We start from the raw sequence: 16,365 nt of genomic DNA on the forward strand, positions 1-16,365 counted from the left end.
CCTGCCAGAGGTAACTATTGGTCAAGACATCATGAATTTATGAACATTTTTTTGATGTTTTAAAAAACCTGGGTTCCTGATAAATAGAATTATGTTTTTATTACAATGACAGTGGTCACCTTTTAATTAATTAATTATTGTGGGTCCTGGGGCTTGAACTCTGGGCCTGGGTGCTGTCCATGATTTCTTTTGCTCAAGGTGGGTGCTCTACCACTTGAGCCACAGGGTCGTGTCTGGCTTTTAGAGCAGTTTCCTGGAGATAAGAGTCTCAAGGATGTTCTTGCCTGGGCTGGCAATCCTCAGATCTCAGCCTCCTGAGTAGCTAGGATTACAGGTGTGAGCCATCAGCACTGGGCCTTTTAATTTATTTTTAACAATTAAATGAGGTATTTTGAGAGAGAGTCTGGCTTGAGGCCAACAAGTCATAAAGCAAGATTGCAGAATGAAAGAAGATACTCGTCCTCAGTCAAGGGCTGGGAAGCCTGTGGAGTGCAAGCTGTCATGATGCCAGCTTCACACAACTGCTTCCTTCATGTAGAAGCGCTCAGCAGGGACATCACTGACTCCACACAGGAAATAAAGCTGTTGCATCAGAACAAAAAAGGAAGAAATAACCTTTCTTTTAATGATTCAGAATACTGTTTTAAAAAGCAAAAGTCATAGGATAGGAAATGCTGCTTTTTATTTCATACACACACACACACACACACACACACACACACACATTTTTCTATTTCATATAAATTCTATTAGGTTGAGAAAAAAGTATTAAATTTGTAAGAAAACCTGCAAGTAGTGTTTCATATTTTAACCTAGGAAGAAATTTGGTGTATGGAGGCATAAATATTTGATATGAACTGTTTATTAATATTTTAATAATTCTATGAGAGGACTCCCTCCCTTTCTCTTTCCTTCTCTCTTCTTTCTTCCTTCTCTCTTCTTTCTTTCTTCCTTCCTTCCTTCCTTCTTTCCTTCCTTCCTCTCTCTCTCTCTTTCTTATACAGGGATTTGCTACATAATACAGATTGTTCTAGAGCCTGCACTCTTCCTGCTTCAGCTGCCCTTGTGTTGGGATTACAGGTGTGTGCTATAACTCTGGCATCTCAGTTTCTCTAGCGAGATATTTGTACATTATTTAACTATGATCATCCATAATTCTTAAGACTTTCAGAAGTCTTGATCAGTGTTCTAAGTCAATATCGTTGACTGCAAAATTCTAAAGAAGTTAAATTGCCATTGGTCAAATAATTCGCCCAAGGTACACAGATTTGGGATACTTCTCCTTAAGAGCTGGCCACTGAACAATGAAGTAATCCGAGAGATGGAACAGAATCTTTCCGGACAGAGATAATGTTTCCACTCGGCAGATGCTCTCAACGTAGACAATGATCACCTTCTTTATTCCAAGGATCCCAAGGAAGAGGGCAGATACACAGATAGGAACACATGTTCCTGGTCCGTTACACAACACCTTTAAAAAAAATTAAAGGTTAAATTACAATACAGAAGATTAATCAAAATGAGGTATCTTGCATTAAGACCTCCTGCACTTTAAGAGATTTGTGTATTAGTCCAGTAAGTCTTTCTTGGTGAAGAACCTGGATGTAGCGGGCAGAGCACGTGGAAGCCAATGCTCGTGGAAACCATGTGAGCATTTTGCCTTGGCTCTCCTGGTCACCAGCTCCGGGACTGGGAACCAATTCTGAACTTCTAACAAGAGCCTGGGGCTCACAGACACATGTGGTTCTTCTCTGTAAATCTTATCTGTCTCCAAATATACTGAAACAGACCGAGTTATTAAGATTCATTCTGTTTTCTTTCTTCTACTACTGTACTTTGGAGGTAGGAGAAAATGTCCTGGATGGCTATCTTATAGGATATTTTTGTGAGATATGAAATAATTTTCAGGGTGGCAACCACATGAATGAGATTTTTTTTTGTGGGGTCTGGTTGTGGGGACTGAACTCTGGGCCTAGGCACTGTCCCTCAGCTCTTCAGCTCAAGGCTAGTGTGCTACCACTTGAGCCACTTCCAGCTTTTTTTCTTTTTGCTTATGTGGTGCTGAGGAATGGAACCCAGGGCCTCATGCATGCAAGGCAAGCACTCTACCACTGAGCCACTTTCCCAGCCCAAGATTTTTCTTATTCTCATTAAACCCTTAAGAGGGGTTAATCTGTGTTTGAAAGCCAGCCAACTTTTAATGCTTTTGAAAGTGTGCTAATTTTTTTCCTTTGTTTTTTTTTTATTGTGAAAATACTGTACAGAGGGGTTACATTTACATGGGCAAGATAATGAGTACATTTCTTACCAAGCATTGTACCCTCCTCCTTTGTTTCCCCTTCCCATCCCTTCTCATCCTCCCCCTGCCCCCCCACCCAATCCTCCCTGCTTCCCCCCCCCCCCGCCACCAAAGTTGTAAAGTTTGTTTTCGACATAACAACTTGTACATCTCATTGTTGCAATGGGTCCATCTGTATCCCAATTTAAACGATTTGTTTTTCCCCTTCCCCTCCACAAATTATACCGACATCAAATACAGTGAAAGCAGGGGTTATACTGTGGGGGAGTGACATACAAAGCAACAAAGAAATAATCTTATAAATGTGTTAGAAACAATCACATGAAAGAAAAAAAAACATTTGAATACATATCTTAGGGTTCATTTCCCTAACATCACCTTATCTGACCTTTTCTGCTTGACTCAGACATATACTAGATATTGCAAATAAGGGAAACCATGGGACCTATGTTTCTTTGGGCCTGGCTTACTTCACTTAATATAATTTTTTCCAAGTCTTTCCATTTCCTAACAAATGGGGTAATGTCATTCTTTCTGATGGAGGCATAGAATTCCATTGTGTATATATACCACATTTTCTTGATCCATTCATCTACTGAGGGGCATCTGGGTTGGTTCTATATCTTAGCTATAGTAAATAGTGCTGCAATAAACATAATCGTGCTGGTAGCTTTAGTGTGGTCTTGTTTGTAACCATTTGGGTAAATGCCCAAAAGTGGGATTGCTGGGCCATAGGGGAGCTCTATGTGGAGCTGTTTGAGGAACCTCCATACTACTTTCCAAAGTGGTTAAACAAGTTTGAAAGTGTGCTAATTTTTATAGAAAGCTACTGATTAAAAACAATTTAATTGACTAACCTAACAAGAGAAACAAAAAATTCAATCCACAGAATGACTGCAAAGAATGTTTGTATGTCTGAAGAAAATGAGAAGATGCTTACTTTACATAATTTGTTGATAATCTATTGTTATTTTTAGAGGAAAAAGAATCTTACCCAGTATCTTAATCATATGTTCACAGTGACCAAATTAGTGATACCTAACAAAGTGTTTTACTCCTAAAACCTTAAAATTGGAGGCATCTGGGTCTATGCCAATTGGCATGATCTACAATGTCACATGACCTTTCAAGGCCATGAGCACAAGACTCTAATAGTGGGATGCACCTCCCATTACACTGTTTAACCACTTCAGCAATGCAGGGAGTCCCCTAGACAGACAGACACTCCTGCTTCCTCATGGCCTGTGGTCAGAGTTGCAAAGTTTTGCTAAAAGTGGTCTGGTTTGGATTGATTATGCCCCTCCTGAGGAGTGACCATTTGGAAAGCTTTGGGAAGAGAGTGGGTAACATAACTTGTTGTTGTTGTTGTTGTTGTTTGGGGGGGGGGAGCAATCTTCTGTCCATTTTCCTGAAGCTCTTTTTTTTGGGGGGGGGGTCCAGTCGTGGGGCCTGGGCACTGTCCCTCAGCTCTTCAGCTCAAGGCTAGCGCTCTACCATTTGAGCCACGGCACCACTTCCGGCTTTTTTCTTTTTTGCTTATGTGGTGCTGAGGAATCGAACCCAGGGCCTCAGGCATGCAAGGCAAGCGCTCTACCACTGAGCCACCTTCCCAGCCCTTTCCTGAAACTCTTTACTTAAAATTTAAATAATTTCTCTTGAGTAACCATCTGCTATACTGTTCTCCAGACTCTTAACTTGTTCCTTTATTTATTTTCTTTGGTGCCAGTACTGGAGCTTGCACTTAGGGCCTGGGCACTGTCACTTAGTTTTTTTCTGCTGAAACCTGGTGCTCTAGCACTGGAGCCACACCTCCACTTGTGGCTTTTTGTTGGTTAATCATAGATAAAGAGTCTCAATGATTTTCCTGCCTGAGATGACTTTGAACTGAAATCCTTAGACCTCAGACTCTTGAGTAGCTAGGATTACAGCTGTGATCACGGGTGCTGGCTGCTGTTTTTTATTGCTCATAGCCGGTACTCTCCCACTTGTCATACCCCTACTTCTGATGATTGGCTGGTTAACTAGAGATAAGAGTGTCTAGGATTTTTCTGCCCAGGCTGGCATCAAATCACTATGCTCAGAACTCAGCCTTCTGAATAGCTAGGATTACAGGCATGAGTCACTGGCGCCCAGGTTCTACGAGATACCTGCCTGTAATCCCTGCACTGCGGAGGCGAAGGGAGGAGGATTACAACTTTAAGACCAGCCTGAGCTACAGAGTGAGACCTTGTCTCAAAGCAAGCAAACAAACTCTCCAACCTGTCTAAATAGACCCCCAAGGCAATATAATAGAAAGAACAAGGGGCTAAGCAGCAGAGCTAAGAGCCTGTGGACTAGCTCTGTTATTCTGGGCAGCAGCAGTGACATTCACCACCTCAGCTCTCTCCATCATTACTAATAACTTGCCATAGCAAAGCACTGGGCTGAACATTTCACATATATCCTATTTTAATTAATTCTCATAGCAACCATTATTACATAGTTTTTTGTGTGCGGTATTGGGGTATGAAATCAAGCCTATACTTGCCTAGCAAGCACTGTGAGCTATATCCCTTGTCTTTTTACTATTAGTTTTTCTCCTGCTAACTTTGCCCAAACACTGCCTCCAATCATGATCCTCCTACCTCTGTTTCCCAAGTACAAGGGCCACAGATCTGCACTAACCCTGGTTGGATTGCTTTTGAGATAGGGTCTCCCTATCTTTTGCCCAGTTTGGCCTGTTTTCACATTCTAAATTAATTATCATCACACTTAGCCTAAATTTTAATTCTTATTTGCAGATGAAGAAAATGTGCCACAGAGACACTATGGTAGTTGTTCAGTCCTATTTAGTAGGTGAAAGAGTCATTTTGTTTCAGGTCACTTTTTCTTCTGTGGTTAAATTATCCTATCTAAAATCAGAAACACTGGACTAAAGGATATTCTAGGTCAGCCAGGATTCTATGATTCTGTGATCCTGTGACTTGAATTTGCCTCATATTACAAACTTGTCTCAGGATTTAGCTTTTTTTTTTTTGGTCGTGGGGCTTGAACTATGGACCTGAGCGCTGTCCCTCAGCTCTTCAGCTCAAGGCTAGTGCTCTACCACTTGAGCTACAGAGCCACTTCCAGTTTTCTGGTGGTTTATTGGAGATAAGAATTTCACAGACTTTCCATTTCCTAACAAATGGGGCAATGTCATTCTTTCTGATGGAGGCATAGAATTCCATTGTGTATATATACCACAGTTTCTTGATCCATTCATCTACTGAGGGGCATCTGGGTTGGTTCCATATCTTAGCTATGGTAAATAATGCTGCAATAAACATAGTTGTGCTGGTAGCTTTAGTGTGGTCTTGTTTGTAAACATTTGGGTAAATGCCCAAAAGTGGGATTGCTGGGTCATAGGAGAGCTCTTGTGAAGTCTTTTGAGGAACCTCCATACTGCTTTCCAAAGTGGTTGAACAAATTTACATTCACACCAACAATGAAGTAAGGTTCCCTTCTGTCCACATCCCCTCCAGCATCTGTTATTAGAGTTCTTGATTGTTGCCGTTCTAACTGGGGTGAGGTGGTATCTCAATGTTGTTTTGATTTGCATTTCTTTTATGGCTAGGGAGGTTGAGAATTTCTTCATGTGTCTATTGGCTTGGAAAAAATTATATTAAGTGAAGCCAAGCCAAGCCCAAAGAAACATAGGTCCCATGGTTTCCCTTATTTGCAATATCTAGTATATGTATGAGTCAAGCAGAAAAGGTCAGATAATGTGATGTTAGGAAAATGAAGCCTTAGACATGTATTTAACTTTTTTTTTCTTTCATGCATTTGTTTCTAACACATTTAAAAGATTATTTCTTTGTTTCTTTGTATGTCGCTCCCCCACAGTATAACCCCTGCTTTCACTATATTTGATGTCGGTATAATTTGTGGAGGAGAAGGGGAAAAACAAGTCATTTAAGGATACAGGTGGACCCGTTACAACAATGAGAAGTACAAGTTGTCATATCAAAAACAAACTTTATAACTTTGGTTGGGGGGGGGGGAGGATTGGGTGGGGGGGTGGAAGGAGGCTGGGAAGGGATGTGAAGGGTAAACCAAGGAGCAGGCTGCAATGCTTGATAAGAAATGTACTCATTATCTTGCCCATGTAATTGTAACCCCTCTGTACAGTATGTTCACAATAAAAAAAAAAAAAAGAAAAAAAAGAATTTCACAGACTTTCCTGCCAGGGCTGGCTTTGAACTGCGATCCTCAGATTTCAGCCTCCTGAGTAGCTAGGATTACAGGTGTGAGCCACTGGCGCCCGGCTAGGACTTAGAATTCTAGAACCGCTAAGAATGTATGGCACTGCTGACATGTTGGACTGTGGTTGTGCAAATGTATTTAAGCTGTGGGCCAGTCCTATGCAACCCATGCATTGACATGACTCTGTGCATTGACATGTGTGTCTAGCTGAAAAGCACTGTATTTAGTACTTCTTAAGCCCTGGACTATTTGTGTTGCTTTTTTCAATCTTCTTTTCAATTTTATAGGACAAAATGCAATTATAGCTAAAAGAAGGTAAGGAAATCTTGCTGGACCTTGAATGTCACAAAATGATTTTCCTATTTTGTTGTTCATTTCAACATCTGATGGACCCTCTATAGACAAATTATTTATATATTTTTCTTTTGGTGTTTTGAGGCAAGGTCTCCTTAGGTACCCTAGGTTAGCTTGGAACTTACTATGAAGTTCAGCCTGGCCTCAAACTTGTGATTCTCATGCCCCAGCCTGCTGAATGTTGAGATTACAGGGGTGTGTCACATACCTGGCTCTACATTATTTCTACATTATAGAGATGACTGCCTATGATTGGGTATTGGTAGGAGATGCACTAAAAACCTGACACAGATTAGAAATAGAGTTTAACTTAAAGGAATTTTGTTTTATATTTGTTGCATATATTCATGTTTTGAGGTACCTTAATACAAAAGTCCCAGGTACAAGAAAATCATAAAAATCATAATTAAGTGGACACAGATAGGTACCAGTGGCTCACACCTGTAATCCTGAGATGGGAAGGATTGTAGTTCAAGGCCAGCCTAGGCAGACCGGCAAGCAGTCTGGGCAGACACCCAATAGGTGGGGGCCATGGTATATACCTGTCATCCTAGCTACATGGGAGACTGGTCAAACACAAAAGGACTAGGAGATGACCATTCAATAAAAGAAGATGGGTGTGGTGGCATACACCTGGTATCCAAACTACAATGGAGGTGTAAAATAGGGGCAACATGGGCTTAGGAAAAAGCAAGACCCTATTTCAAAGTGGAGAGAGCAAAAGAGGATGGAAGACATGGTGGAGGGTCAACCTAGCAAGCACGTGTCCTGATTTCAAACTCCAGCACTGCCTCAACATATGCAAGGGCCTAGGCAACCCTCAGCACCAGGGAGGAAAAAGACTTAGAAAAAGAAAAGGCAAACAAATCTCAAGAAAAATCACTTAATTAAGCACAGTTTTGTTTCTAGCAGCCTAGACATTTTCTTTAGTGTGGATTATGGATATTTCATTATTCAAAGCATACCAAACAGATTTATTCCAAGGACTGAACAACAACAATAAAAAAATACCCACTGAGACAGCCTGCATAAAGTAGATGTTAAGTAATATAATGGTTAGAGCTGTCTTTTTACCAAAAAAAAAGTCTACATTTCTGTAGTGAATGTGGGGTCATGCCATCTCTCCTCCTTACTACTGGAAGCTCTTTGTGGGCAGAGACCACTCTTAGGCTGATCTATACTCTTCATGTGGAACAGAGCAGGCTGCAAGGAAAGGATGGAGCAAGAAGACAAGGGAAGAGTCTTCCTTGTTTAGCCTGTGTGGAGCCAAATGCTTCTATTGGACAGATTGGCCATTTGTAACTCTGTTATATACATTGTTATTTTTTCCTCCTCATCAAACCATGATCCTCAGATCTAGCCACCTGACTAGTTAGGATTATGGGCATGAACCACCAGTGTCTGACTCTTGACTCTTTCTTCTCTCTCTCTCTCTCTCTCTCTCTCTCTCTCTCTCTCTCTCTCTCTCTCTCTCTCTCTCTTTGCCAGTCCTTGGGCTTGAACTCAGGGCCTGGGCTCTGTCCTTGAGCCTCTTTGTGTTCAAGGCTAGTGCTCTACCACTTAAACCACAGTGTCACTTCCGGCTTTTTCTGTGTAGTTTATTGGAGATAAGAGTCTCACCAAGTTTCCTGCCTGGGTAGCTTCAAACTGCGATCCTCAGATCTCAGCCTCCTGAATAGCAGGATTACAGGCCTGAGCCACTGGCACCCCAACTTTCTCCTTCTTTTTAAAAACTATCCCACATCTGTTCACCTTTTTCTTAGGGAAACCACTGCACCCCTTGCTTTCAATTTAAGTAGAGCTGACTCCACATCTGGCTATAAGAAGACTTATGACTGAGCAATCAGAGCATGGAATTCCCGTGGTGAAAAGCACTGGCTCAGAGAAGAGTACATAATTCAGGCAGAAACCACAAGTTTTAGTGGGCTGTCTGCTGGAGCTGCTGAGAGAATGGTGCCTCTCCTACTGTTCTGGAAGCGTTAAGATGCATGGACCCGGCACTGCCGACATCTACTTTACTACCAAGTGGAGAGCTTGAGAACAAAGCCATCGTAGAACACAGCAGAGCAAAACAGGGCAATAAGGACACCAGGTTCTGAAGCAGCACAGAAGTTCCAGCTTCGCCTGAAAAAAAACAGATCTCTTCCTAGCCGTGCCAGGTACATGAGAAAATGAACATATTCTATTTTTGTGTAAGCCAGTTTGAAATAGGATTTCTGTCACTGGCAATAAAAGGCACACTAAATGACACAATCCTTTATTGTGCCTAACTCCTCAACCAGCCGTGGACAATCTGAAACGTCTACCAGCAGGTGTTCAATATGTCTGCTGGATGCATGGCCAAATCAATAAATAAAGTTCTCCAAGAGCAGAAAGCCCATGAAATGGACTAAAAATAATGTAAGTTATAGGTCTAGAAACTGGAAAGGGGCCAGGGCTACTTTAAGTATGAAGTCATGGGGTTAGATGAGGCATATCAAGAATCAAGAACAATTCGAACATGTTTATTGTTCTGTAGATTTGGGTCATTGCAGGTCAAGTCCCACTGGCTGAAATAACACTGGTATGTATGAAAAGATGTGTTTATCTTTTGTAGTCTGAACTTAACTGCTAACCCAGCAGGAGCACCTCCCCTCCTCCTCAAAGAACTTGGGGTCTCAGATTGGTTGTAGGGCAGAGATCATGTAGTTGGGGGTGATCTAAGACAGAACATGTGGCTGTGAGCCATGTGGAGCCCAGCTAAGGCTTCAGTCTTGGGGCTAGAAAGAAGCAGAGTCCAATGTTGTGTCACAGGCCTGAAAAATCAGTCTCCTGCTATTGGATGTGGAGGCTACAAGGAGTCCAGAAAGCACAGAACAGAGCTTCAGGGAAGTTTTATCATGTTCTATGAGCCATGAGCCATAGATAAAGAGCCAGAGAACTAGAATCCATGGTGAAAAATTTGAGCTGACCCAAACAAGCAGGCTAGACAAAGGTCACAGGTGTTAGCAGATTTAATGGTTCTGCTTACTGGATAATGGATATGCCATGCAGAAAGGCTAAGGGGGAGATTAGGAGGGGAATGAACAGTGTAAAAAGAAGCAAAACTAAACAAACCACTTTAAGAATGGTTCAAGAAATTAAGAGGAAAGCCACAAAGTCCCTTGTCTAGTTTCTAAAGTGTGAAAAAACAAGAAAGATGAATGTGCATCTTGCAGTCAGCAAAGCTACCAAGATAGAGAAAGAGAAGAGATCTTTAGATTTGGCCTCTGATCTGAGGATTCCATTACTTTCAGTAACGGCTACTTATGTGTTATGAGGTTAAAATACAGGGCAGGGAAGAAGGAGCTGAGGTGGACTTACAGAAAGGAGCCAATGGGCAATATGTGAATATGAAGATGAGTGGAAACAAAGTGAGGCAGAGAGAAGAACTGACCATAGCTGCTAAAATCTTCATCTGCTTCAGTCCATCAGAAAGGATGATGAAGGCTAATAAGAATGAAGATGATGAGGGCAACAAAGGAGAGTCAGGGAAGAACAGATCCCATTAGAGCAGTGGCAGGATTTCCTTAGGCAGGGCTTTCAAAAGCTGGGCTGTGAGCACAGGAAGAGTCAGGGTGGAACATGGGTCAGAATTACTGGCAGAACAAATCTGGTGACCATTCCAGGGTATGGAAAAAATAGGCAATACAGGTCACATCCAAGACAAGAGGAAGGCAAGAGCAGTGGACCAAAAGCCTCCAAAAACTGAACAGAGAAGCATCTGAGTGAAGCATCAGGGAGTGAAGAAGAAAATGCAGTTGCAGGGCAGGTGTCTCTGCCGTGCGGGGGACAGGAATCTGGGCTGAGGCTGAGGAAGGGCGGGACTCCCTGTCAGCAATCAGTGGAGGTGGACAGCAGGAAGGAAAAGGATGTGTGGCAGATGGGGTGACGCACGTGTCTGGCTTAGGTTATGGTACGCTTCATTTCTTCCTTTTTGTGTATATGTAATCATCTGAGTAGTGATAAACAGAAACATCTAACTATCAAGACCAACATGGGTCAAATAAATCCTAAGCAACCGAATCACTCCTTATGAACTTCAAAGTCTCCTATGATCCCACTGCTAACAGAATTTTCTGAGTCTGTCATCACTGGGTACACAACATTCTGAGGTCTGCTTTCCCATTTATCACACAGATTCTGTCCTGTGTTTTTGTGACGGAGTGAGCTCCTTCACAGTGAGAACATGCCACAGCCTAGCTAGACACTTTTATTTTTATGTTGGAAATCATATTTACTAATTTCTACCAAACTGACTTCAAAAATGGCATGAGGCTGACAGCAAGAAAGGGAGGTGGAGGTGATAGTTTCAGGTTAACATTAACCAACCAGAGAACACATACCACCTCTCAACAACTTTTCTATTTCTCTTTATCTAGACGCACACCTTTCATCTTCTAAGCCATTTTAAAAAGTAAGAAAGTTACAAACTGGGTTGTGGGGTTTTTGTTTTGTTTTTTGATGCCAGTACTGGGTTTTGAACTCAGGGCCTTGCGGTCTTGCTTAGCTTTTTTGCTCCAGGCTGGCTGGTGCTCTATCACTATGAGCTATACCTCCACTTCTAGCTTTTTGTTGGTTAACTGGAGATAAAGAGTCTTTCAGGCCGGCTTCAAACCACGATCCTCAGATATCAGCTTCCTGAGTAACTGGGATTACAGAGGTGAGCCACCAGTGCCGAGCTCAAAGTAGTTTTTGTCTAGACTAATACACTAATTGTTTTAAGAATAATGAATTTATTGTTGGCTCCTCAAATAGAAGTTACTTGAGTTTTCCTTGTACACAACTTAAACAAAAATGTTCACAACTTAAAAAAAAAAATCCTCCTCAATTAGTACTCTGAAGAGATTCCATGTCCATGACCCCATTCCTCTGCAGTCATGCTTGCATGCAGTCCGCCGAGAAGCTGCATAAGAGCCAGAGGAGAGGAGGAGATCCAGCCATTTGTGGTACTGTAGATAGAACCGGAGAGTGTCAGGTTAAGTGCGTTAAGTCAGGCACAGAAAGACAAACACCTTCTGTTCTCACCTGTGTGTAGAAGCTAAATAAAGTTGATGACATAAAAGCAGAGAGCAGAACAGAGGCCCTTAGAGGCTTCTGCAAGGGGAGAGGGAGAGGCTGGGTAATGAGCACCAAAACACAGTGGAGGGAAGAAGCAGTTCTAATGGTACACAGCACAGAAGAACTACAGGCTACAATAATGATGTATTTCAAAATAACTTGAGCAGGAGTGTGAAGGCTCCCAGTACTGAGAAATGATAATAATAATAATTTCACATTTTAAATGTGTTTTGAATTACCTTATACTCTACAAATGAATGAAAAAATGTTAACTGATTTTTTTAAATTTATTTTTTTTAAAGAAGATGAACAGCATGGTGTTTAGGGACCAGGGCTTTGCAATCATGCTGACCAGGGTTGGCTGCTCTATGGCAAGTGACCCAGCAAAACTAATTTATCTATCCATGCTTCAGTTTCTCCAATCATGGATCCATTCTTTCAAGAAACAATTTATTGAGCACGAACAATGTGCCAGGTACTGTTCTTGGTATCAGGGATGTATAGCTTAATGAAGTTTACACTCCAGTAGGTCAACAACAAAACAAAGCAAAAGACAGGCATATGAATATACAATACACAGCAGGACAAGTGGACTGAGTTACTGAGGGCCAATAAAAGGGTTTGGGTTGGGGCTGGAAAGGAGAGACCTGGAGATGTGATATTATCAAGCAGAGATGCTGAACTGTATCTCGGAGCTTTGAGCTTCTTGTAGTAATAATGTTAACAAAGATGCAGATTTAAAACAAAGATGGAATTGGCTCTATGGTTTTTAGGAGGGATGTGGCAATTTGAACCTATTTTCATCTTGAGTCTGTAATAGTAAAGGCAAGGAATGTTAGAATGGAAATAGCAATCCAGTCAGAACCAAATATAACAATCCAGTCAGAACCAAACATATAAGATTGGATCTGCTACACAGTGCTGTTGTATAGATTAAGTAAAAGGTAAAGTATTTAACACAGTGTCTGGCCCATGACAAAATGTCAGTAGTGGCCATTGCAGGTGGTTTACACCAGTAATCCTAGTTTCTCAAGAGGCTGAGGGTTGAGGATCACAGTTTGAAGTTAGCTGGAGCAGGAAAAGTCTGTGATACTCCTATCTCCAATTAACCCCCGGAAAACCAGAAGTGGTGCTGTGGCTCAGAGTGGTAGAGGGCTAGCCTTGATCAAAAAGAGCTCAGGAGAAAATGAGGGAAGAGTGAAAATGTTCAAAATAAATGTACTCAATACCTGATTTATGTAACTGTAATCCCTCTGTACATCATCTTTACAATTATTATTTTTTTAAGGCTCAGTGACAGTGCCCAGGTCCTGAGTTCAAGCCCCAGGACCAACAAACTAAATACAAAAGTGGCTATAATACTCTACCACAAAGTACAATAGTATATAGTGGAATTGAGTGTTGTGTGGAATAAAGGCTGGAGGCAGAACATAAAGAGAGATTAAATGCACTGTGCTGATCTTCTCCTCAAGGTCTGTCAACTCTGTTGCAGGCACAGCTTTGATCTGGCATGATTTATCCCTACCTTCCAAGGATACCTAATTAGAGTAATCTAACTATCTCTTTCAGTCAATTTATCATCCAGCCTACTCTAAGTGACATTCATATTTTTAAAAATGATAAAAAGCACCTGATTGCTAGCAAGGCACTTTCTGGATTTCTACATGTGGTAAATTACTGCAGGATTTCAGAGCTTTTCCTCTGAATCTGCAGTGCTCTTGTAATGTATTTCTTAGTTTATAGCCAAATGGCCTTGAAAGTTCATGGCCAGAATATGGTGAGCAAGCCAGATGACATGATAAGCAAGCCTGATCTTGCTCATTTCAAAATAAGAATTGGCAATATTTGCTCTTGCATAGGGAATGAGACTTCCCAATGTATTTGTGACCATCCTAACTTGAGGGTTTGGATTAGGGTAAAGGGGTAGAAGGAAACAGGTGCCAGATATTATCTGTCTCTAATATCTCCTCCACAATGCAGGGATAGTTAACTTGTGGGGTGTTTTTTTGTTTGTTTGCTTGTTTTTGTTTTTAAACAGGGTCTCTTTATTAGCTCAGACTGGCCTCAAATTCATCATCTTCCTGCCTCAGCTATCCAAACTGTTGAAATAACAACCATGTACCACTATGCTTGGCTTCAGCTGTGGTTTTGGTACATACTGGAGACACACACCAGACCTAAGACTGCACAGTTTCGATATGCTAGTGACTGTTTCCACAACTGTAGTACAGAGTAGGCCACAGTGTTCAGTTATCAGTGCTTATATGAAGCTGGTGTTTCATGTTCCTGCCATCATTAAAAAAAGTACACACTGGCTGGGAAGGTGGCTCAGTGGTAGAGTGCCCAGACCCAGAGTTCAGGCCCCATGACTGACAAAAAGAAAAAAAAATACACACATAAAGTAAAAACTTTAAAAATCTGTTTGTCAGAATGGCCAGGCTAAGCCTGCTTAGCAGTGTCACTAAAGGCCATCACCAAGCTGAGTCATTGTTTTTTCAACCTTTCTAGTTGCTTCTACTTTCATTTGAGGAAAGTCAATCTTTTAGTTTTCCTGTTTCCTGGACCAAATGGTCAAGGTGACTGTTTTGTGCTCACTGGCGTTCTTTTTGGTTTTCTTTGTATTTTCATTGTTTTTACCAAGGTCTCTGAAGCTTAGGAATGTGGTATTTTTTCCCTTTTGTTTTCCCATGTCTGTACCCTGCATCATGCATAGCTCTCCAAAGCATGGATAGCTAAAGTCAGAAGTGACCTAGAGCAATCATTTAATTCAATCTCCTTTCAGATTGATAATTTACTGGGCACCCACTACTTGATACTTAGATCTCAGCCTCCTGAGTAGCTAGGATTACAGGCATGAGCCACAGGTGCCTGATTTGGGCAACTATTTTATAGCATAAAAAAGTTTAAGAATTTTTGAGCTGAAGAGCTGAGGGACAGTGCCCAGACCCAGAGTTCAGGCCTCATGACCGGCAAAAAAAAAAAAGAATATTTGTCTGTGAGATTCTGGGTGTGTGTGTGTGTGTGTGTGTGTGTGTGTGTGTGTGTGTGTGTGTGTGTGTGTGTGTGTGTGTGTGTGTGTGTGTGTGTGTGTGTGTGTGTGTGTGTGTGTGTGTGTGTGTGTGTGTGTGTGTGTGTGTGTGTGTGTGTGTGTGTGTGTGTGTGTGTGTGTGTGTGTAAAAGAATATTTGTCTGTGAGATTCTGGGTGTGTGTGTGTGTGTGTGTGTGTCAGAGACAGAGAGACAGAAACAGAGGGAGATAGAGAGACAGAGACAGAGACACAGACAGATACACAGACAGACAGAGACAGAGAGATAATGCTTATAATACTTACAGACCATGAAGCAGAGGTAAGAAGACAAGACAGAATCTCACAAACTTGGATGCATTAAGCCACTGTACTCTTGGTAAGGTTAAAGAACACAGCACTTGGGCTGGGAAGGTAGCTCAGCAGTAGAGTGCTTGTCTTGTATGCATGAGGCCCTGGGTTTGATTCCTCAGCACCACATAAGCAGAAAAAAAAAGCCGGAAGTGGTGCTGTGGCTCAAGTGGTAGAGCACTAGCCTTGAGCTGAAGAGCTGAGGGACAGCGCCCAGGCCCAGAGTTCAGGCCCCACAACCAGACCCCAAAAAACAAACAAAAACAAAAACAAACAAAAACAAAAAAAAGAACACAGCACTTTGGAGCCATGAATAGCACTGAGGGCTCAGAAGAACATGTGCTTTACTCTACACATTCAAGGTCTCAAAGATTATGTTCTTTTGATTGTCCACATGTTTTCCAACACTAAGAGGGAGGTGGCAGGAAACAAGGCACCATATTCCCTTCCACTCAAGGTCACCTTCTATGGGATCCCATCCTGTGTCATCTCTACTAAAAAGCACGTGGGAATAGTTTACTGCTCATACAACTTGAGAGTTGGGGAGGTGACAGGTGCATAAGCAAGGGCTCAGTTCTGGGGTTCAGTCTGTCAGCAGCATGAGAGTAAAGCCTCTGCCTGAGCAGTCTTAAGGGCAGGGGCAGAGATTTTAAACCAGCAAGTAATCTGGGAAGCATCTGGCCTCATCAAAAGCTCAAATGTGTTCAGGAAGCAATTGGTAGGTGCTGTGGTAAGAATACTAAAATGGTAGCTTTCCTAATTCAAATGTATGTCCATCCTGCTCCACTTCCATTTCTTGAAATAAGAGTGTCTGCTGGATTGCAAGCAACAGGGAGTATGTGAGGTACAGCAAGTTCAAGGAAGACGTTGGTGGGAGTGTGTACTTAGGAGCTGCGCTGCCTAGGAGTGAAGACTGGCTCCCTCACTTCCAACCTGTGCGACCTTGGGCTTGTTAGCTCACCTGTCCATGTCTCTGATCATCTGTAAAAGGAGGATCAGAGTGGCAGCTCTCTCGTGGTGAGGACTAAGGGA

The 16,365-nt window shown here is 42.0% G+C and overlaps 1 protein-coding gene across 2 annotated transcripts in view; it reads right to left on the reverse strand.

Annotated features, from left to right (window-relative positions):
• Nucleotides 1-697: 697 nt before the first annotated feature.
• Alg14 (ALG14 UDP-N-acetylglucosaminyltransferase subunit) overlaps nucleotides 698-16,365 on the reverse strand; it is a 67,084-nt gene continuing 51,416 nt past the window's right edge. Inside the window, exon 4 of one of the 2 annotated variants that reach the window (XM_070007726.1) lies at nucleotides 698-1,471. In XM_070007726.1, the coding sequence (XP_069863827.1) occupies nucleotides 1,241-1,471 (231 nt within the window). In that variant the 3' untranslated portion in view covers nucleotides 698-1,240. Of the gene's footprint in view, nucleotides 1,472-11,653; nucleotides 11,848-16,365 lie in introns of those variants that run through there. The other variant, XM_070007727.1, reaches the window with a different exon arrangement.

This window comes from Dipodomys merriami, unplaced genomic scaffold (genome assembly GCF_024711535.1).
Source record: "Dipodomys merriami isolate MVZ:Mamm:240054 unplaced genomic scaffold, mDipMer1.0.p SCAF_7, whole genome shotgun sequence".
NCBI lineage: Eukaryota > Metazoa > Chordata > Mammalia > Rodentia > Heteromyidae > Dipodomys > Dipodomys merriami.